The 23,840-nt window shown below is 43.2% G+C and overlaps 1 protein-coding gene across 1 annotated transcript in view; it reads left to right on the top strand.

Annotated features, from left to right (window-relative positions):
• The window catches only part of CCDC30 (coiled-coil domain containing 30), a gene marked incomplete at its 3' end in the record, with an annotated part of 86,719 nt that overhangs the window by 59,933 nt on the left and 2,946 nt on the right, over positions 1–23,840 (top strand). The window contains exons 9-12 of the mRNA XM_082678989.1: positions 4,912–5,024; positions 14,546–14,687; positions 18,411–18,547; positions 19,565–19,679. Coding sequence (XP_082535115.1) covers positions 4,912–5,024; positions 14,546–14,687; positions 18,411–18,547; positions 19,565–19,679 — 507 coding nt within the window. The remainder of the gene's footprint in view (positions 1–4,911; positions 5,025–14,545; positions 14,688–18,410; positions 18,548–19,564; positions 19,680–23,840) is intronic.

The following is a 23,840-nucleotide window of genomic DNA, read 5'->3' as shown; positions in this document are numbered from 1 at the left end:
AGCTCTTGGTTTCTTTCCCATATTCTGGCTCTGAGAGAAACAGCATCATATATCAATCAATGGTTAAAAATTTAGACATCATCTTATCGGACATCACTGAACCTCAAAAGATGTTTTCACCTAGCCAGCATCATAACTACATCCTCCATAGGTCTTTCCACTGTTTTGCAGGTTTGTTTTTTTACTGGATAGTGGGATATAGGGTGAGACCAATGACTCTCATATATATGAGCTTTTGTTTCACTTCTCTTAGTGTAAAATGATTTTCTTGGTCAGAAGCCATGTTGGGTGGTAGTATATCATGACAAGAAATAAAGAATTTGGTAAATCCACAGATGGTGGTCCTGGCAAAAGCATTGTGGAAAGAGAAAGCAAATCCGTATCTAAAATGAGTGTTTCCTTACTATGTATAAAATAGATAACTAATGAGAACCTACTCCATAGCACAGGAAACTCTACTCAGTGCTCTGTGGTGACCTAAATGGGAAGGAAATCTAAAAATGAGTGGATATATATGTACGTATGACTGAATCACTTTGCTGTACAGCAAGAAACTAACAACATTGTAAATCAACTCTACTCCAATAAAGATTAATGAAAAGAACAAAAATAAAATGAGTGTCTCTTTCACTGAGGACAAATTGTTGTTCTCTGCATGGTGGAAGGGGTCCAGCGTAATAAACCTACTACCAGGTGGCTGCCTGGCCCCCCAACTGCCATAACAGTTGCTCAACATTGATCTGTGCTTTTAGCAAGTTGGGTGGATTAGCCTTGGTGACTCCTTATAAAATATATTCCTGCCCCCATGCACTTTGCACGTGAGCCCACTGAATGAGCAAATAGATAGAAAAAGAGGCTAAGTGACATCCAGAATGTACTATTTTTTCCACCTGATTATTGAGAGCCACCTCTTCTGTGGAAGCCCTCTGCTGAGCAGAAACACATGTAACACATATATGTTCACACTCTAGGCCTGTGCTGTCTAATATTGTGTCAACTAGCCACATGTGGCTAAGTTAATTAAAATTACATAAAATTAAAAATTCAGTTCCTCAGACACACTAGGCACGTTTCATGTGCTCAGTAGCCACGGGTGGCAAGTGACCACCATGTTGGAGAGTGCAGACATAGAACATTCCCACCGATTGGACAGCATTTCTAGTCCAGGCCTCTTTTTCATCAGTCCTCCAATATTATTCTTTCCAAATCCCTGATCATCTGGCCAAACTATTAGAAACTTTCTATAAATTAGCATAGGTCCATGCCTCTGGACATCTCCCTTTCCAGGCAAAGTGAACACAAGCTTTGCCCACTGAGATTTCCCTTCCCCCTGGTCTTAAGGGCTACCCCTCAGTTGGGGCTGTATGCCACAGCAGCCCTACTTTTTTTGTTTTAAACATCTTTAGTGGAGTATAATTGCTTTACAATGTTGTGTTCGTTTCTGCTGTATAACAAAGTGAATCAGCTATACATATACATATATCCCCATATCCCCTCCCTTTTGCGTCTCCCTCCCATCCTCCCTATCCCACCCCTCTAGATGGTCACAAAGCACTCAGCTGATCTCCCTGTGCTATGCAGTTGCTTCCCAACTGCATATCTATTTACGTTTGGTAGTGTATAAATGTCAATGCTACTCTCACTTCGTCCCAGCTTAGTGGTTGCTGCATATTGTACAGAATCATATGTACATCAGGCCCGAATTTATTCTTCCTTGGCTAACTGGTCGTAGGGAACTCCCCATTAGGCCATAGGTTTGGGTTAAGAGAGGTGGTGATGCAATAGAAGTAAGTACCACTTGCTAATGTAGCTTGGAACCTTAAGGACCTGCTGGGGCTCAGTATTTTACATAGCAGTTCTGTTTGAGGATGGAGTACTACTGCACATGCCCAGCTCAATGCTCAGTGAATAATAGAACACCTCATTTCAGGAAGGACAGCTCAGGTTACTCGATACTTGATTTCTCATGGCCAACCATTCAGTCTCCACCAGGGCCAGTCACAAGCAAGGACCTTTCTCAAAAGGCAAAGAGATATTATAGGAGGAGAGATGACTTTCCTCCCAAATCATAACATTAAACTACAGTTTTCCAGAGGCTCTGTATTGCTTCCTCAGCTGCCATGGAAACTTGGAGCAACTTTGGGTCTGCTGGGTCATAAAGCCCAAGTGGCAAAGCAGTTTGCACCGCAGCCTGTCACAGCACAGATCTTTGTCTTGCTTTGGGCACCACTAAAACCATACAGCCTTGAAGGTTGCTTGATAAATGGGTTGAAGGCAAAGGTGGTATAAGTTGATTCTAGACTCTGAAGAGGCATTCCAAGCACTTGGCCTTTTCTACCATCAATAGCCCTCATGCCTCAGGTCAGAAAGCCAACAAAGAGAACCTTCTATTCCAGATTGTCTAGTTTGACTATACATTCAAGAATTGAGGAGAGGGCTTCCCTGGTGGTGCAGTGGTTGAGAGTCCGCCTGCCGATGCAGGGGACACGGGTTCGTGCCCCGGTCCGGGAAGATCCCACATGCCGCGGAGCGGCTGGGCCTGTGAGCCATGGCCGCTGAGCCTGTGCGTCCGGAGCCTGTGCTCCGCAACGGGAGAGGCCACAGTGGTGAGAGGCCTGCGTACCGCAAAAAAAGAAAAAAAAGAATTGGGAAGAAATCACTGAGGAGATTCACAAACCCACTAGGTCCATCATGAAACCTACACTGAGCCAATGAATCACTGCAGACATACTCTAAGACACTCTGTGTGTTCAAACTCCATTTTTCCACCTTACTTCCTTAAGCCCTCACTCTGAATTGTGAACCTCAGTCTCATTTTGGGTTCCAAGGTATTAGTGTTGACTGAGAACCACTGTACTGTATGTAATTCTCCCAAAGTCTAGATAGTTCCCTTTCTCCAATGCCCAGTCACCTGGGTAAAAGGCCACAGTCCTCTTTGGGGAAGGCTTTGGAGAAGATCACATGCTTGTGGCAGCGTCACACACAAGGTTCTTCCTGAAGACAACCTAGCAAAAGGACCCTGGGTCTGAACTGACTCAGGTCTGGGGATTGAGTAAGAGGCCATTACTCTCCACTGTTGTCATTCAAATTGGGCCTCTGTTCACCAGACCCAGGTGCATTTATATATTTATTCATTTATTTAAAAATACAACGCAATTAAAACTTTAATAGGCTGTTCATCTATTTTAGTCCTGTAATCACTGTGAGCAATTAACTACAACCAAAGATCGCTACGAGTCAAACCATTTGGTTAAATCTCTGGCCCTATTATCTAATAAGAGTAATAATGCCCACCTTGTATCAGGGGTTAAACATTGCCACTTGATCTCCGACACGCTGCAGTACCATCATCCCCACTAAAATCAGGGCTTCAGTGTTGGCATCTCCCACCATCATCCTCAGTAGGAGAGCATTTTCAGCATTTCAAGGAATCTGGACCTCCCCTCACCAGTGTATTTGGCAAAGCCTGGGGGAAAGGAGTGTCTTCTGAGTGACGTGCGGGTCATAGTGATGAGGTGGTGAGCAGGTCGCCCATGACAAATCTACTCCAAACTTCCGATCTACTTAAGACTTTGGCTTCTTTCCTCTCTTATACCAAGGAAGCTTGGCATCTTAATGTCATTTAACACAGGTCACTGTTGGGTCCAAGTTTCAGTCCACCAACCAAGCAAACTATTAAAGTCACGTTAGACGTTAAAATCAACACATTAAATCCTGAATCTCTGGTAAGCGCTTCCATGTCAATAAATTCAGCCTATTCAACATTATATTCCTTTCTCCCTAGTGTAATGCCTTACGAATACAGTCCTACCCGTATTCCTCAGGTTTCTGCCAATTTAATTTGGCAGAATCTTTCCATTCTTTCAATATGGCAGTCCTCCTAGGTGAGTCCCTATACTCAACCCCCTCTCCCCAGGACGGGCTGGGATCTGACTCTAGTTGTAGGATTGGAGGCAAAGAGAAGCGGTAGTGGTATAGGGTGGGTGTTAAGAATAATAGGTATCCCTGCACAGGTAGCTGCCTCAGGTGGAGTCAGTAGAGTCCTCGATGCAAGGGTGTTTAATCTGAGACAGCAGGACTGCTTATGCTGCTAAGAGGGGCTCAGTAGGATTTCTAGGTCCAGGGTGCTCAAAGTTATTGGAATCCTGTCAGATGTTCTCGTTCCCAATTCTCAGATTTGCATGTATTTCCAAATAAAGCATTATTTTTCACATAAGAGATGTGGCAAGTCTACGAAATCAACTTATGCTGCAATTCTGCCACCTCCTTGATGAAATTTGGGTTTGGGATATATTGACCTGCTGCCTACATGAAGGATGTGCTCTGGGTCTCTGAGTATGCCTTGTTCCAATAATTAAACCCCAAGCTGGACATTTTCTCCTCTTCGGCTCATTAACGTGGTCAGGTGTGGCTCGCCACCCCGCACTCCTTGGAGTTCTCAGTGCCTCTGTAACTTTGTAGCAGTCCTGTGGTCTGCCAGAGCACTTCACCACAGGCGACTACATTATCATTTAATCAATTTTGGTCATGGATTGCTAGTATTAGTGACAAGATTAAACTGCCTTCAAATCCGACCAGCTCAGACACTAAGTCCAGACTCCCTGGAGCCCCTTCTAGAACCAAATACTTTATTAGTCAGGGTTAGGTCAGGAAAACAGCTTTCACTCTACTTCAAGCTGGAAGACTCTCTATATGTGGAATTAAATGCTCACAAATCTACTGGAAAGGTTGGGGGAACAAAAGTCAAGGAAAAGACCTATTGGCTTTCAGGAATTCTGGAAGTGCAAAATCACAGGAAGCTACGCTGGTTTCCATATGCCTTTTTCAGCAGAAAGGCGTTGCCAGTTTCCATTTCGTCAACATCAAACCTGTATTCAGCAGAGTATTCCCATACTTTTAAATGTTTTTCAGCATCTGAAGAGCAACCAGGAATTGTCAGAGAAGCTGTCTGGGTTGCAGCAGGAGAAAGAAGCTCTACGTGAAGAGTATGGGCAATTTTTGAAGCGGCTTGATGTCCATGTGAGGTAAACAAAAACAAGTTCCCTTTAGAAGACTGAGCTACTTCTTAGGGAGCCAGAGCAGGGGATGCTCACAGAAGTGACCTTTCAAGAACGCCAACACCGATTTCCTTCATTCCCAAAAGTTCTATCTATAGGGCTTTTCCTAGGGAGACATGGGGCCTCATTCCTTCCCAAGAGAGGGAGGGGGAAGGGAATTACTATTTATTGAGCTCTAGTGGTATCTAACATCTTGCTCTTCCCCAAATATACCCCCTCACTTGCCTTCAGCCTTCTTTTTCCCTTGCGTACTTTCCTCAGTCTGGACCACGCTCTCCCTATTTCAACTCTTCATTCTCAACCTAGGAGTCACCTCCTCAAGAAGCCTTTCTTGACACCTCCGGCCTGGGTTGAGTGAGGTGTCACTCTTCGTGTTCCTGTAGCCCTTTGTACATGGCTCTCTGTAATTATTTAAGAACTTGCCATGTTGTTTTGAAATAACGTGACTCACACCTGTCTTCCTCACCAGACTGTAGGTTTTAAAGGACATGGGCCATGGTCTTACTCATCCTTTTATCCACAGTCCCTGGTATATAACAGGTGCTCAATAAAAATTTATGTTCCCAAACTCCTGCTTTTTCTTCCATTCCCTGGTCATCATCCTACCAGATTCCTCCCGCTCTCCTCCTCTCTGAAGTGTAGCTTAGTAGTTCAGAGTATGGACTCTGGAGCCATATTGCTTGGGTATAATTACTGGTTCTGCTAGGAACTAGCTGTGACCTTGGGCAAGTTAAATAACCTCTCTGTACCTGAGGTATCTCATCTTTAACATGGACAAAATAGCCATTCCTATCACATAAAGTTGTTATGAGAGTTAACTGAATGAATATATGTAAAGCGTTTACTTAGAACGGTGTCTAGCACACAGCTGTTATTATTATTATATCTACTTATTTTTAGTTTTTAACCATGACCCACCTCTCTGCTCCTAGCTCTGCGCCCCTCTGCTCTATTCTTTCTATAGGTTGAAGTTTCTTATTCTCTTATGTTCTCACTCACCTACTATGTTAATTGTAGTTATGATAATGATTTAAAAACCATTTTCTGAAACTCCAGACCTGTGGCTGAAAAGCAACACTGTTTTAATCAGTGTATTTCATTCCTTGACCAGTGGTCAGCACCAAGCAAGAACTTTAGCAAAACAGCTCAGGTTAAGTCTAGGCCTGCTGGAATCAACCCTCACAACATAGCCCAGATTTAGTTAAGAATTACCCACTGGTCCTGTGATTGATGTTTTTATACAAAGTAACACATAAAAAACCATTTTTGTACATATATTTTTCATTTTAAAAATTATTTTTATACAGTAAATTCCTAGGTGTGGAATTACTAGTCCAAAAGCTGGAGGTATGGATCATAAAATGTATTATCAAACATTCAGAAGAGGGCTTCCTTGGTGGCGCAGTGGTTGAGAGTCTGCCTGCGGATGCAGGGGACACAGATTCGTGCCTCGGGCTGGGAGGAACCCACATGCCGCGGAGCGGCTGGGCCCGAGAGCCATGGCCACTGAGCCTGCGCATCCGGAGCCTGTGTTCTGCAACAGGAGAGGCCACAACAGTGAGAGGCCCGCGTACTGCAAAACAAACGAACAAACAAAAAAAAACATTCAGAAGCATTCTACCAAAATTTTCTGCCGTCGTTATATGAGTAGCAATTTCACCACATCCGAATTTGCATTGGCTGCTACTTTTGGTGGGGGAGGGCTGTGATGAAATTTTCCCCAGTGTTCTTTCTTTTAATTGAGGTATAATTTACATATACACAGATTTTAAATGTACAGTTTGATGAGTTTTGACAAATGTATACGCCCACCTAACCACTAGCCCAATCAAGATACAGAACATTTCCATTCTCCCTTGAATTTCTCTCCTACCTTTTTGCCGTCAGTCTGTATCTCTTGCTCCTCCACCTCCTCCCAGGCATCCACTCTTCTGATTTCTGTTTCTCCTAGAATTTCATCAAAATGGAATTACACTGCATGTAATCTTTTGTGTCTGACTTTTTTTAAAAAATAAATGTATTTATTTATTTATTTTTGGTTGCGTTGGGGGTCTTCGTTGCTGCATGTAGGTTTTCTCTAGCTGTGGTGAGCGGGGGCTACTCTTCGTTGCGGTGCATGGGCTTCTCGTTGAGGTGGCTTCTCTTGTTGCGGAGCACAGGCTCTAGGCGCGAGGGCTTCAGTAGTTGTGGCACGCAGGCTCTAGAGCACAGGCTCAATAGTTGTGGCGCGCAGGCTTAGTTGCTCCACGGCATGTGGGATCTTCCCGGACCAGGGCTCAAACCCGTGTCCCCTGCATTGGCAGGCGGATTCTTAACCACTGCGCCACCAGGAAAGTCCTGTGTCTGACTTCTTTTGCTCAACTTATTCTATGATTTTTAATGCTCAGTTATAGACATTTCTTTGATGGCTAGTGAGGCTGAATAGTTTACCATATTATTTGTCCATACCCTTTAGGACAGTGGATGCTAAGCCTAGCTGCACATGCATGGGCCCCAACATAGATTAATCAAATCAGAACCTGTGAGGATAGGGCTTAGGGATCAATACTTTTCTAAAATCATCCCCATGTGATTCTGATGGGCACCTAGGGTTGAAAACTACAACTTTAGGAAAGAAAATGGAAGGGATTGTCAAAACTCTAGGTTCATTTTTGTTCTCATTCCCCTGATCCCACTCCTGACCTTTATAAACAATGCCTATTTTTTTCCATGTTTTCCCAGCTACTCTTCCAGAGGAACAAATTCCTTGCCTTTTTGAAATGAAAATAAATGAAAGACCATCTGGTTTTATATAAACATAAGCAAAAGTTGTCCTTAAATTTTAGAACATGAGTATTGTGCTGTCTTATTGTACAAATTAACAAAGCCAAACATAAACTTAGAAAATCCGCATGTTCTTCGGGCAAGTTGGCCAACAGAACTTCTGGCTAAACTAATAGGTGTGTCAAATAACCAGCCTGCTGTGGAAAGGAAGGCTCTAAGCTCTCCCCAGCTCTACTGCATCCACGTACTCTTCACACCATGTAGCACTACTGAAAGAAGCCTGAATATCAAGCAATAGGAGCCAGTTAGGTCAAGTATAATAATTCACTTGATGGAACATAATACAGCTGTAAAAGATGGTGGCCATGAAGACTAGATAACAACATGGAAAAATGCTGTGATACAATAAATGAAAAGAGAATAAGATAATTTTAATGTAGACAGTGTTTTAAAAAAAGATGCTTATAAAAAGACTGGAAGGAAATACAAGAATATTATAATACTGATCATATGGGAGTTGGGTTTTTTCCCCAAATTGTCCATAATCTTTAAAAAATAAATTAATATTTTTATAGTCCAAATGGCAGGATAAGAGAGACAGAAGCTGTCTGGCACGGAAGCTGCAGACGTGGGTTTTAATATCCCAAGGCAGAAAGGGTAAAAGCAATTCCAGAAATACATGTTGTGTTTCAAATGATGTCAAAAATCAGAGGAACTGGGCTCCCCTGGTGGCGCAGTGGTTGAGAATCCGCCTGCTGAGGCGGGGGACACGGGTTCGTGCCCTGGTCCGGGAAGATCCCACATGCCGCGGAGCAGCAGGCCCCGTGAGCCATGGCCGCTGAGCCTGCGCGTCCGGAGCCTGTGCTCCGCAACGGGAGAGGCCACAACAGTGAGAGGCCCGCGTACTGCAAAAAAAAAAAAAAAAAAATCAGAGGAACTGTGAACAGCTGGGAAACTTAGAGAACAACAGGTGTACTGTTAGATAGTGTTAAACCTCTGAGGCTATGGACCAGAGGATGCTGAAACCCGGTGATATCTTTTGCCAAGCTCTTCCTAGTATAAGGGAAAATGAGAACATTTATGAGATAGAAGTATCTCCCTGTAAAGAACCTAAGTCACAATCTTCAAGAATAGGTACCTCATATTATGTAGTGGGTGCTGCAAGGGCCACAGAACTGAACAGGTCTCAGGCAGTTTTATGAACCCAGGTATCTAGAGCAACTCCATTAATTAGGATGTAGGTTGAGTTGCTGCAGCAGAGACACTGAATAAGAATGTCTTTAAAAAGGGAGGGTTTTCTCTCTTACCTAAAAGTGCAGGATGGATGTGGTAGCTCCATGCGTCCGAAGTCTAGACTCCTTCCTTGTTATTGCTCTAACATCTTTAGCACTTAGCCACATAGTTCAGGTGGTTCACTACCATATCCACATTTCTTCCAACAAGAAGGGAGAAAGAGGGGACAGCAAGAGCATTCCATTCTCCTGGAAGGCACACTACTTCCACTCCGGCTGTTGGCCAGAACTTATTCCCATAGCCTCATCTAACTGCAAGGAAAGCCAGAAAATGCAGTTCCTATTTGAGCGACCAAGTGCCAAGCTAAATCTGGGGCTCTATAATGACAGAAGAAGGAGAAAGTGGATTGGGGACAATCCCCACAGTCAGTCACTGCCACACGCACTGACAATCTGGTGACAAGGCCCGGTATGCATGTCTCTGGCCTACCAGAATTCAAACTTCTCCGCTTGGCATCTGGCTAACAGCTAAATTAATCTTCTAAGGGAACAATATACAAAACGATTCTTTTTTTTTAATTTTAATTTTACTTTTTTGGCTGCATTGGGTCTTGGTTGCTGCGCGTGGGCTTTTTCTCTAGTTGCGGCAAGCGGGAGCTACTCTTTGTTGCGGTGCGCGGGCTTCTCATTGTGTTGGCTTCTCTTGTTGCAGAGCACAGGCTCTAGGCACGCAGGCTTCAGTAGTTGTGGCTTGTGGGCTCTAGAGCGCAGGCTCAGTAGTTGTGGCACACGGGCTTAGTTGCTCCGTGGCATGTGGGATCTTCCTGGACCAGGGATCAAACCCATGTCCACTGCATTGACAGGCAGACTCTCAACCACTGCGCCACCAGGGAAGTCCATACAAAATGATTCTTTTATTTGCAATCAGCAAGTAGGAGAGAGAGGGGCACTACTTTGGAAAATGGAAGAGTCTTGCAAAAACACATTTAGAGGTAAGATATAACTTACAAGAACATAAGACTCTCTTGGAGTAGCTATTCCATCATAGTTTGACTAGAATTAGTATCTAACTAAGTCTGCTTTGCTCTTCCCCTCCCATCTGGTTCCTAGTTTTTATGTAAAACAAAATATCTCATCAAGAGAAATTGACAATATCCGGTTTGCCTGGCTTTGCTGGTATTATAGCACTGGGGCATAGTGGGAGATCACAGGCTCTGGAATCAGATTCTTCTCTGTAAAAGTAACTTCCCTCTGTGTCAGGAGTCTTCAAGACCACCCACAGGTCTGGAGGTTCATTAGGACTTACAGATCTTAGGAAAGGTTTTACACTCATGGTTATGGTTCATTACAGTGAAAGGATACAGATTAAAAAAGCATGCAGAGAGAGATAAGATGCAAGCAAGCTTCCCATCGTCCTCTCCCAGTGGAGTAGTATGGGCAGTGCTTAATTCTCCCAGCGACGTTGTGTGGCAATATATATGAAGCATTCCCAGCCAGAGAAACTCACCTGAGCCTTGACATCCAGGGATTTAATCGGGGATTAGTCAGGAGGACAGAGAGCTCCTGAGATTGACCTTAACTACTTAGTCTCCAGTTCTCCAAACTCTGAATAGTCAGACTGATCCAGCATGGCCCAGGCCCAAGGTGAACAAAAATGCATTCACCATGAATCATTTTGTTAGCATAAAATATCTGGTGTGGCCCAAAGCCACCGGTATACAGAGACATTATTATCAGGCAGGATATTCCAAGGGCTTAGGGGTTGTCTCCTAGGAACCAGTCAAAGACTGGAAACCCAGACCCACTGAGTTTACTGCACAGCATCCATCTCCTGGGCCACAGAGTGAGGACATCACCTTCACAAGTTTGCTTTAAAAGCACGCGAGGTGTCTTGTGATAAACCTGGAGCACACGTTAGTTCCCTTCACTTAGTTAGGACTTCCTCCAGTTTGAGTGTCAGAGCCCCAGACAGTTGACATAGGCAAACTGCCCAGCATCATATGCCTGAATGACTGTGCCCTCCCGTGCCTACACTGACAGAGAGCAGATGCTTCATTCCTTAAACACTTTTCCTTTCAGTTAAAAAGGCATTATTCAAATCTCTAGGCATTCAGGGAAATCAGAGGCTAGAGAGAGCATTAGAATACTGTTTTGTTTGTTTAGTTTTTCTGTTTTTAAGATATCAGGATGTAATTGACCACAGATAACAAAAAAACCTGACTAATATATTTAAACAAACTTTTTTTTTCTTATATAACAAGAAATCTGGAGGAAGATGATTATGGAGATTGATTCAGCTACTCAGTAGCATCCTTAAGGACAGGCTCTTTCCCTCCTCCTCCTCTGCCATGCTTGGCGGGCTGATGGCTTTGTCCTTAGGCTTCACACCTCATGGTTACAAGGCAGTGACTGTAGCTGCAGGTAACAGCCTCCTCGGCAGGAGGGCAGCCAGAGCAGAGAGAGACCTTTGTTCAAATTCCTGCTTTTCCAGCAGGACTTACCTGTCTCACACACTCAATCCCCACCCCAACCCACCCTGCACACACGTGGGGCACACCCACCTTCCTTGAGATCAAGGGATCCTTATGGACACCTAAATGAACTTGAGTTCTGTTAGCAGGAATGAAGAAAGGCCATTCTGCCCTTACAGCCTGCCACAAGTAGTCTGTTTACAATGAAACAGAAGTAGTGAGGAGGTCCCCCAAGGGTTTCTCCCAAACTTTAGCCTGCATCAGAACCCCCTGGAGGACCTAGTAAAACACAGATCCTCCTCCAGACTTTCTTATTCTGTAATTCTGGGATAGAGCCTGAGACTTTGCATCTCTAACAGGTTGCCAGGTGATGATGGTGTTGCTGGTCAGAACACAGTTTGAGAACCATTGCTATTGGCTTAGAGCAAACCTCGTTTAGGGACATTAGCTAGAGCAATGGTTTTCAGTAGGGGATAGTTTGCCTTCCAGGGCAAGGAGACACTTGGCAATGTCTGGAGACTTTTCAGGTTGTCACACTGTAGAAGGTGCTACTAGCATCTTGTGAGTGGAGGCCAAGGATGCCACTAAGCATTCTTCAAAGTACAGGTCAGCTCTCTACAATAAAGAATTCTCTGGCCCAAAACATCAGTAGTACAGAAATCCTGGTTCAGAGGGATTTTGTGTTATTAGACCTCATAGGTTTGATCTCGGAGAGGCAGCAGTGAGCGGTGGCGCGAAGCTAGATCTTAATTCCCTGCCCAGGAATTGAACCTGGGTAGCCTGTATGAAAACCAGGAATCCAAGCCACCAGACCCCCTGGCTCTTGCCCCCAGTGAAAAATGCATTTCTCACGGAGGCAAAAACTGTAAAAATGGGTACGAAGTTTATTATTAGAGACATACCACAACAACAAGTTGGGAGAGCACACAGAGAAACAGTTTGTTTAGTTAAGATAGAAGCAAGGCAGAGATGCACACCCGGAGAGAAAGGGTGTCGGCATCCCACCTAATGAGGAGGAGTGCAGTAAAGAAGCGGTTAAATCATTTACATAGGGCAGTTCTTCCGGGTCTTTGTTTACCTTTGGCCAATTACCTGGTTTCTTTTTCCACACCTGACCTGCCCTAGCACCCTCCCCAACATGCGTGCGCAACTTTTTTCCAAGATGGATTCCAGCCCAGAGGCATATGGGCCGCCTTAGCATCACATATTATCGGATGGTGCCCCCTCCTTTTTGATCCCCAAGGAGGCTTTCTGCACACATGTAGTGTCTCCCTTGCCCCAAGGATGGGAAATGTATGACCTCTTGTTCTTTTCCTCAAACGGGGTTTAGCCCCTCTCTGTCCCTGCCGTGACTGTTATCTTAAGGCATCCACAGGAGACAAAGCCTGGCTGTTTACCCTGTCTCTGCTGTTACTTCCATTTCAGAGAGCAAACAGGAGGCTGGCTGTAAATGCCTAACCTGGAGCCCACCTATCTCCTGTCTCAGGAAATGCAAACAGAAGGCTAGTTACTTGTAAGCGTCCGGCCGGAAGCCCAACTTTTTCTCCCCCCAAGAAATGTGAACAGGAGGCCAGTTGTAAATGGCTACCCTGGAGCCCATCTATTTCCTGCCTTAGGTTCAAAGTGAAAGTTCTTAATTTTTCGTTTGAAGAAGCACTTTCTGAGTAACAATATTCTCATTTGGAAAGCACAGTCATCTTCAGAGCAGTTTGCCTAGTGGTGGTATGCAGGCTTTAATCTATTTTCTTATTTACTCAGGATTAGCTGTTGTAGTAGCTTGAAATGGTAACTCAGATTTTTGTTGTCTTTTTTTTTTAATAGCAGGTTTATTGAGATATAATTCACATACCATACAATTCACCCATGGAAAATGTACAAATCAGAGGCTTTTAGTTGTACATCCATTACCACAATCGATTTCATTACCCCAAAAAGAAACTCTTTAGCTATACTCCCCAGCCCCAGGCAATCACTAACGTACTTTCTTTCACTCTATATTTGTCTCTTCTGGACATTTCATCTGAATGGAATTGTAAAATATGTGGCCCTTTGTGACTGGCTTCATTCACTTAGCATAGTGCTTTCAAAGTTCATTCATGTTGTAGCATGTATCAGTACTTCATTCCTTTCTGTAGCGGAATAATGTTCCATTGTACAGACACTCCATATTTTGTTTATTGCTTCATCAGTTGATGGAAACTTGGGTTGTTTTAACCTTTTGGCTGTTGTGAATAGTGCTACTATGGACATTCATGTACAAGTTTTTGTGTGGACATATGTTTTCATTCCTCTTGGGTATATACCTAGGAATGGAATTGCTAGATCATATGGCTCTACTTTTAACCATTTGAGAAACTGCCAGGCTTTTTCCCTTTGCCATTCCTACCAGCAGTGTATGAGTGTTCCAGTTTCTCCACATCCTTCTCAACACTTGTTATTATCTTTCTTTTTTATTTTAGCCATTCTACTAGGTGTGAAGTGGCATCTCATTGTAATTTTGATTTGCATTTTCTTTATAGCTAATGATGTTGAACATCTTTTCATGTGTTTACTAGTGGTAAGTCAAATTTATGTCAGACTCAGTAAGAGTCTTGAGCAGAGACATATAGAATTGGCATTTAAAAGTCTAGACTCAAGGGCAAGGACTGAGAGCAAACCCACTTATCTGGAAAATAGACAAGATAGAAGTAGTGGGTTATATCACTGTCCGAGGGTGTAGCCAAGAACTAGAAAATTTTAAATCAATGACTGAATCAGTGGAGCAGGATTCCGAATTGATAGATGTCAGGGATCAGAAGTCGAGGAGTTTCCTGAGTTGGAGATGACGGAATCTTGTGTTATTTAGAACGTTGTACTTGGTCCATTCTCCCCACCTGCAGATGTGAGGCAGGACAAGTCTCCATCCGTGGTGCCAGAGGCCCTGACAAAGCAAGAAGAGGAAACCCAAGAAAGGTGCATACTGGGGAGGCAAAGTAGTTTGCACTGTGTTCAGGTGCACCTGTATTTAAATTTGCTTTTGTAGAAACTATAATGAGAAACATCACCACCACAAAGCCAAGCTTCGCAGAGTCAAGGATCGTTTAGTTCATGAAGTAGAACTCCGAGATGAGAGAATCAAACAACTTGAAAATGAGATTGGAGCCCTGCAGCAACAAATGGAAAAGGTGAGGGGAAAAGGTGGAGAGCTCACTGGTGATGCTGGTATCGGTCATCTGGAGGAAGCCCACTCGTTTTTTAATGTATTTGTGGCCTCTTCATAGCCCAGGTTTCCATTTCTTTTCTTTGCACCCTTTTTCAATTTGAGTAATTGTTTAAGCCCTGCCCCAAGGTGTGTAAGACTCATAGCGATGCTAGATCAAATTAGACACTGAAAATATTCTGCACTGCTGCTTAGGACTAGTGTCTTGCCTTCAAATGAAAGTATCTTCCTAATCACCCTGCAGCAGAGACTTCCAGACCACCCTCCGTAACTCATTCCTACTTTATGCAGCCTTCATTTTGCCTCACATTTCTGTCAGTTTTAAATGGCAGTGAAAACAGGTGACCCCTATTCTTTCATGAGTCCTTGACTAGAGCCTTCAGGCTGTTTTCTAAATATCCCTGGTTTCTTCGTTTGTCTTGTCGCCCCTGTGTGACTTTCTAGTGTGTGGGTAAGAAGGAAATGGGACAGATGAATGGGATCAAATGACAAATGGCCTTGAGAGCATTAAACTACATCCATTCAAAATGGAGAGCAACTGATTTGGCCAGGAATGTTTCCCTTCTGGAGATCCCCAGCCCCTTTCAGAATTTTGAAAACATTGTCCTCAGTCTTAAATTACTCATTTCTTCACCCAACAAATTTTCATCATACCACCACTATGTGCCAAGGATACCAAAACAGTTGTAAATTCAGTTATTCCATGGGCTATTATAGGCCTCCAGGGTAAGAATCCTTAGATTACACACAGAAGACATTTGAGGATTATAACAGATGGGTCACCATTGTTGTGTTTTTAGTTTTAAAAAATCCTCTTGATACTCCAAACTGTAGGGAAAAAGGAAAATATGTTAGATTTTGCAGTACCCTCCTATTTTGGCACTAATTCATCCAACTTTTAAAGACTCAGATCCACAACTAGGAAGACAATATAGAAAGTATAACAGAAGAAAGTAGCAACCCTGGTTCATGGGCCCCCCAGAAATATCATCAACCTATTCTGTATTACCCATTCTTCCTTGTGATGCCTGCCTTCCACTTCCAGGCTTACATGGCAAAACCAGCCTCCTGCTTTCAGCAGGCATGTTTCCTGACTGTACTGTGTTCCAGTGTACCCCCAAAATCCATGTCTACCCAGAACCTCAGAATGTGACCTCACTTGGATGTAAGGTGTTTTCAGGCATAAACAGTTAAAACAAGGTCATACTGGATTAGCGTGAACCCTAAATCCAATATGACTAGTATCGTTATAAGAAGAGGAAAAGACACACACAAAGACAGACACAGGTGAAGAAGGCCATATGATGATAGAGGCAGAGATCGGAGTGATGAAGCCACAAGCCAAGAAACACCAAGGATTGCTAGCAACTAGCAGCTAGGAGAGAGACATGGAACAGATTCTCCCTCAGCACCCCCAGAACTAACCCTGTCCACACCTTACTGGCCTCCAGAACTGTGAGAAAATAAATTCTTGCTGCTTTAAGCTGCCCAGTTTGTAGTAATTTGTTACAGCTGTCCTAGGAAACGAACACATCTGCCCAAAAAACCACAGGCCTCCATGAAATTAACTGGAGACTGCAAGTAAGCAGAGGCGAGGAAAGAGTGGTTGGTGTTGGCCTTGGACAGACTTGGATGCAAAGTCTAGCCCTGCCGCTTGATAGTTCTGTGACCTTGCCCGAGTCCCTGTGCATCATTTTCTGCCTCTGTAAAATGGGGAAATAATTAAAATACAAAATGCCTAACGTGGGACCTGGCACATATAAATTTTCATAAATGTTATTTTCTTCTTAGTGTAAAATCTCTTAGAAGCGTGTTAATCAGTAGATGTACCACAGTGGTACAAACCTGGAGCTCCTGATTTTACTTATTTTAGGGCCCGTGAACCAGAGCCCCGAGCATACAAAAGCTGGGCTCACTTTCTAAGCACCTAACCTCCAGAAAATAATGCCACTTTGGGGAGGCTTCATTCCTTCAGCCTTCTCTTTATACAGTGAGCCAGCTGAGTCCTCTGACTGTGTGACCACCCAAACCAGATTTCCCCAAATACTTTATCCTATTATTAGAGCAGATGTCCCGATTTTTTGGTTCCAAAACATACAGTATTTCCAACGGACAGGGTGTCAGTAGCCTGCCCCACTCAATTTCCTTTCTAATCCAGTTATAACTGCAGAGAGCATTATTTGTGAGGTAGCTGCTTATATTCTCAATCCTTCTCATAAATATATTTAAATAATAGCAGGCAAGACTATTGTTAGACATTGAAGGGTCCTGGATGAAGGACTTTAAGATCTGGAAGAGTTTGTTTCAAAACATACTGTAATCTCCTTCCTTACAATTCCTTAATAATAGATGGACAGCCTTTCTTTCATTTTGAATTATAATTGACATAATATTTTATTAGTTTCAGGTATATAACATAATGATTTGATATTTATATATATTGCTAAATGTTCACCACAATAAGTCTAGTTAACATCCATCACCACACATAGTTACAAATTTTTTTCTTGTGATGAGAACTTTTAAGATCTACTGTCTTCGCCACTTTCTCATATGCAATACAGTATTACTAACTATAGTCATCATGCTGTACATTATATCTTTATGGCTTATTAATAACCGGAAGTTTGTACCTTTTGACTGCTTTCAGCCATTTCGCCCACCCCTCTCCACCTCTGGCAGCCACCAATCTGTTCTCTGTATCTATGAGTCTGGTTTTCTTTGTTGCTTGGGTTTTTTTAGATACCACATATATGGACAGTCTTTTCTGAGTGATCTATATTAGTTCCTTATTAAAAGAAAGAAAGTTGCCGCTCTTAACCCTGTGATTCACCCATCTACCAGAGGTGGTGATTCTCCTCCCGTCCCCACTCGCTCCCACACGTGGCAGGTGGAAACAAACACAAATAGGTGAAGACACTTGCCTGTCACCACTGACAGGCTCTTGGTGAAGTGAGAAGGGCAGTTCTACACTTGTGAGCTTCTAAACTCCTCACCAACAGTGATATTTACTAATATCTGCTGCCTCAACATAAGAATGTTAGTGTTTTTTCACAAAATATAATCCTTTATCATTTTAGCTATAACTTCGCTAGCTATTGCTTCCAGGGAAAACGTTGGTAGATAATGAAACATGCTGTCAAGTTAGAAATCATTTCAGCATCATCACTGCAAGAATATTCTCGGTACCTGGTTTACATGCTGAACTTGCCAAGCCAACTGAGACCCTGACATTGGTTGTCAGGTGAGGTGGCTAGATTCCCGTCTTCCTCCCTTTGCCTTAAAAAGACTATAACTACAAAGCAGATGGAAATGTGTTACATGGAAATCTTTCTCAATATGGAGATTCAGAGAATTCAGTTGTATTTGTTAGTGACTCGATAACCTATGGAATTAGAATACAGATGAGAGCATTGGGACCTTACTGGGAGTTGAGCGTTCAGATATTTTTAAATGTTAACCCAAAAGAATGAGTAAATGTCCAAACAAAATACACGACATAAAATAACCAAGATAAATAGAAGAACCATCTAGCTGACAATTCAGCAAACAGATAAAGACAGACTAGAAGACGGGACAGAAGAAGTTCACAAGGCAATTTGCTGTCAGAGTTTAGAAACAGGCTGATGCTCTTAAATGTGTGATTCTTTTTCCTTCCGGGGTAATTAGGGGGCTTTATTATCCCCAGGAGAAGGCATTCCAGGGCCAGATCACCACCCAAAATGATATCCTGCTCCTAGAAAAGAGGAAACTTCTGGAGCAGCTCACAGAGCAAGAGGAATTGATCCACGGCAATAAATGGATAATATCTTCGGTCCAGAGCAGGTGGGTGCCTGCCTGAGTCACCTGTGAGCTCCACAAAGAGGAGGTTTCTCCCTCCACAAAGAGATCTTTCCAGAGGTAGTCCTCTGAGTTTGCGGCCTATCTGATAACCGTTTCTCTGCCATTCTGCTGTTTTTAGCAGTTCATACAAGTGGCAGAGTTGTGAAATTAAAGAGAAAAATATCATGGAGAAGGCGGGCTGGGCATTCAGATAGGCTCTTTCATGGCAACATTGCCTCCTGAGGACCCAGCTCTGCTCATTCGGGCCCTTCCCTTTGTGTGTGTTGACACTCACGTTTATCATTTGGCACCTGTGGAATCAAGGTGTGGACCAAGAGAGAAGCAGGCTGGCATCCCAGCTCAATGACTTTCTGGTTTTATCTTCTTACACGAGTTACTTTCCCCACTCTGAGCCTCAGCTTCCTCATCTGCAAAATAGGCTTCATAACAGTATCTCTTTTATGGGGTTGTTGTGAGGATTAAAGGAGCTAATAGATGAAAAGTTTTCAGTGCTTACTGTGTGGATAGGAAGTACTTGGTAAGTGGTTGCTGCTGCTGCTGCTACTATTTTTACTTCTACTCCTACTACTACTACTGAAACAAAAGCATGGGATGACTGAGATCAGAACCAGATGTAGGCTGTGTATGAACAGTGTTCATACACAATGTATGGCTGTGTATGAACCAGATGCGACCAGATGAACAGTGTTTGAAGGAATGCAGAGTCCCTCCCCTAAGTGGGATCGTATCCTTCCTTAAGTTTCTCAAGGGCTGGAATTGTGCCTTTCATATTCTTGCATGTAGTGTGTCTCTGTTCTCAGTATGTATTTAATGACGGTGTACAAGCCAGAGGCTTATTCATTTTTCACTTGGTCTTGGAATATGGTGGGAATTATTCTGGCAAAGTTGGTTCTAAAATCTGGCAGTGGGCTGAGACGCAGAGCTAGTGGGAAACTGGAGAGAGTTTTTAGGAAGGATACAGACATGTTTAGTTATGCCTCTGATTTATGCCATCCTTAGAGTACTTTTCCTGGATAAAGAAAATAAGCAGCTACAAGAAAACAGTCTCCGGCTCACGCAGCAGGTTGGTCTCTTAGAGCGAATCATAAGGAGCATCCAGATCCGCAGAGGGGAGGTAAGGTTGCTCTTCTCACCTTCCTTCATCTTCTGCGTGTCGCTGTAGCCTGCACTTGGCCTCATGGTGGACTGCAGCAAAGAGGCTCGCTGGCTGCACACGGGGGCAGCAGGCCTGGAGACTGCTCTTGACCAACTTTGCTCTTCATTGGGTCAGCTTTTGTTCAACGTGCTCCTCCTGTGTGATCCCAAAGCAAACTGTGTGTGCCTCCTAGCTTCTTCCTTAACACACTGTATTGTCATCACCTCTTCACGTCTCTATCTCATCATCTCAGCAGCGACATCCTGGAGGGCAAGGGTTGCATCTCATATGCCATTGTATCTACGGACAGATACTCCATAAATATTTGAGAATGAACGGATGTTAAATGTCCTCACACAGATGCCTCCTTCTCAGCTATCCTGTTTAGCATGTATTATTCTTGCCCCATCTGAGAGATGAGCCCATCTGAGGCTCAGAAAGGTAAAGTGAAGCTAGTCTGGTCTGGCAAGGAGTCAAGCCTAAGGAGAACATCTGAGTCAGAGAAAAGCAATTATGTTACAAAAAACCATGCTGACAAGTAGCCAAGTCCAGAGAGCTGCAGCAAATAAGTCTCTGTTGCCATGAGGTCCAGAGTCTGGCTGGTGAGCAGTCAGCCAGAGGGACTTCAGTAAGCAGAGTTGCATTTTGACTCCAGGATGGAGGCTGCTTGCTTTCTTCCCTGGCTTGTATCACCTGCTAGGCGTTTCTTCCTAGGATATTTCACAGTAGATCCTGCTCATTGGGTACTATTGCTATGAGCGTTAAGACCTGCATCATGTTTGGTCTCAGAAAGGTGATAGTTTCCAAGTTTTTGAGTTGTTTTGCAGATTTTATCAAAAGTAGAACTGCCACAAAAACAGAAATATAGATCAATGGAACAGGATAGAAAGCCCAGAGATAAACCCACAAACACGTGGTCACCTTATTTTTGATAAAGGAGGCAAGAATATACAATGGAGAAAAGACAGCCTCTTCAATAAGTGGTGCTGGGAAAACTGGACGGCTTTATGTAAAAGAATGAAATTAGAACACTCCCTAACACCATACACAAAAATAAACTCGGGCTTCCCTGGTGGCGCAGTGGTTGAGAGTCTGCCTGCCGATGCAGGGGACACGGGTTTGTGCCCCGGTCCGGGAAGATCCCACATGCTGCAGAGCGGCTGGGCCCGTGAGCCATGGCTGTTGAGCCTGCACGTCCAGAGCCTGTGCTCCGCAACGGGAGAGGCCACAACAGTGAGAGGCCTGCGTACGGCAAAATAAATAAATGAATAAATAAATAAATAAATAAACGCAACATGGATTAAAGACCTAAATGTAAGGCCAGACACTATAAAACTCTTAGAGGAAAACATAGGCAGAACACTCTATGACATAAATCATAGCAAGATCCTTTTTGACCCACCTCCTAGAGAAATGGAAATAAAAATAAAAAAATGGAACCTAATGAAACTTAAAAGCTTTTGCACAGCAAAGGAAACCATAAACAAGACAGAAAGACAACCTTCAGAATGGGAGAAAATATTTGCAAATGAAGCAACTGACAAAGGACTAATCTACAAAATTTCCAAGCAGCTCATGCAGCTCAACATCAAAAAAACAAACAACCCAATCCAAAAATGGGCAGAAGACATAAGTAGACATTTCTCCAAAGAAGATACATAGATTGCCAACAAACACATGAAAGGATGCTCAACATCATTAATCATTAGAGAAATGAAAATCAAAACTACAATGAGGTATCACCTCACACCAGTCAGAATGGCCATCATAAAAAGTCTACGAACAATAAATGCTGGAGAGGGTGTGGAGAAAAGGGAACCCTCTTGCACTGTTGGTGGGAATGTAAATTGATATAGCCACTATGGAGAACAGTATGGAGGTTCCTTAAAACACTAAAAATAGAACTACCATATGACCCAGCAATCCCACTACTGGGCATATACCCTGAGAAAACCATAATTCAAAAAGAGTCATGTACCAAAATGTTCATTGCAGCTCTATTTACAATAGCTAGGACATGGAAGCAACCTAAGTGTCTATCAACAGATGAATGGATAAAGATGTGGCACATATATGCAATGGAATATTAATCAACCATAAAAAGAAACGAAATTGAGTTATAGTGAGGTGGATGGACTTAGCGTCTGTCATACAGAGTGAAGTAAGTCAGAAAGAGAAAAACAAATACCATATGCTAACATATATGATGAAATCTAAAAAAAAAAAAGGTTCTGAAGAACCTAGGGTCAGGACAGGAATAAAGACGCAGACGTAGAGAATGGACTTGAGGACGTGGGGAGGGGGAAGGGTAAGTGGGACAAAATGAGAGACTGGCATGGACATATATACACTACCAAATGTAAAATAGATAGCTAGTGGGAAGCAGCTGCATAGCACAGGGAGATCAGCTCCGTGCTTTGTCATCACCTAGAGGGGTGGGATAGGGAGGGTGGGAGGGAGACGCAAGAGGGAGGAGATATGGGGATATATGTGTATGTATAGCTGATTCACTTTGTTATACAGCAGAAACTAACACACCATTGTAAAGCAATTATACTCCAATAAAAATGTTAAAAAAATAAAAAAGTAGAACTTTTTTATTGATGTGACCTAAGTTCCAACAGTTTATGGCTTTGCTTGAGCTACAACTGTTCTTAATTGTCTAGTCATTCACTCTTTTACTTAATCATTCATTCAACAAACATTTATTTATTTATTAAAGGGAACTTTATTATTTTTATTCATTTATTTTTGGTGTTTTGGGTCTTCGTTGCTGCGCGTGGGCTTTCTCTAGTTGCAGCGAGCGGGCTTCTCATTGTGGTGCCTTCTCTTGTTGCGGAGCACGGGCTCTAGGTGCGCAGGCTTCAGTAGTTATGGCACACAGGCTCAGTAGTTGTAGTTCGCGGGCTCTAGAGCACAGGCTCAGTAGTTGTGGCCCATGGGCTTTGTTGTTCTGCGGCATGTGAGATCTTCCTGGACCATTGCTCGAACCCGTGTCCCCTGCATTGGCAGGCAGATTCTTAACCACTGCGCCACTGGGGAAGCCCTCAACAAAAATTTATTAATTCCAAGAACGGTGATAAGTCCTAGGAATATGGAAGATAGTTCCTGTTTTCAGAGACCTTCAGTCTAGTAGGAAAGGACAGACACATACATGAATAAATACTATAGTATTGTCGGTGCTGAGTTACAGGCCTTAAAGGAGTATTTTTTAGGACGAATAGTTTTGAGATCCACAATATTGTCATCAAATCAAGATAAGAAATGTCACATGGGTCAGAACTACAGTATATCAAGCTCAATATCCCACGTGTGACAAAGGTACCAAGTTGTAACATCTTGACACCTATTGGAATAAACTCCAAAACTGTTTATAAACTTAGAATCTTAAGGATCCTCCAATCCAATCCTCTCATTTTACACAGGAGGGGGATAAAACCCAGAGAAGTTGAATGATATGTCAAAGGCCACATAGCTACTGCTTACGTTTCCAAGATCTGTTGATTCTCAGTGATTACCACATATGCAAATAGATCAGTATATAGATCCCTGAGATCAGACATATCCTAGGTCGCTTCCTTTCTTGGGGCTACAGTGGTGACAGCTTGACATTCGTTGGGTGCTTACTATGTGCCTGGGACTGTTCTAAGCATTTTATGTATATTATCTCCTGTAATCCACAAAATAATCTTATGTGAAAAGCCTGTCATTCCCATTTTCACAGTTGAAGAATCTGAGACCTGGAGAGGTGAAGTGACATCGTTGCCCAAGGTCACACAGCTAATAAATAGAAAAACAAGGACTGAAAACAGCACTCTCTGGTCCCTGCTCTTAGCCACTGTCTCATAATACTCCAAGTCAACTGTTTCCCTTGCAGGGGCATTGGAGTAACCAGGGACATAGCCTTTGTAATAGACCATGTTGCTGCCTGTATTGTAATTCCATCCTTCTTCTCAGTTGGCTTATACACTACGAGAGAGCAGGAACTCTGCCCATCTTGTTACCCATTGCATCCCAAATACTTAGCACCTGGCTCACTGCAACAACTCCTTAACTCATCTCCTTTCAATCTCTCCTCCTCTTCTAATCTGCCCTGCCCATGCCACTAGACCCATCATCGTGAAACACTGCTTGATTTCA

Source organism: Grampus griseus (genome assembly GCF_964374135.1).
Source record: "Grampus griseus genome assembly, chromosome: 1".
In the NCBI taxonomy this organism is placed as follows: Eukaryota; Metazoa; Chordata; class Mammalia; order Artiodactyla; family Delphinidae; genus Grampus; species Grampus griseus.
This window is presented reverse-complemented; position numbering and strand designations above follow the sequence as displayed.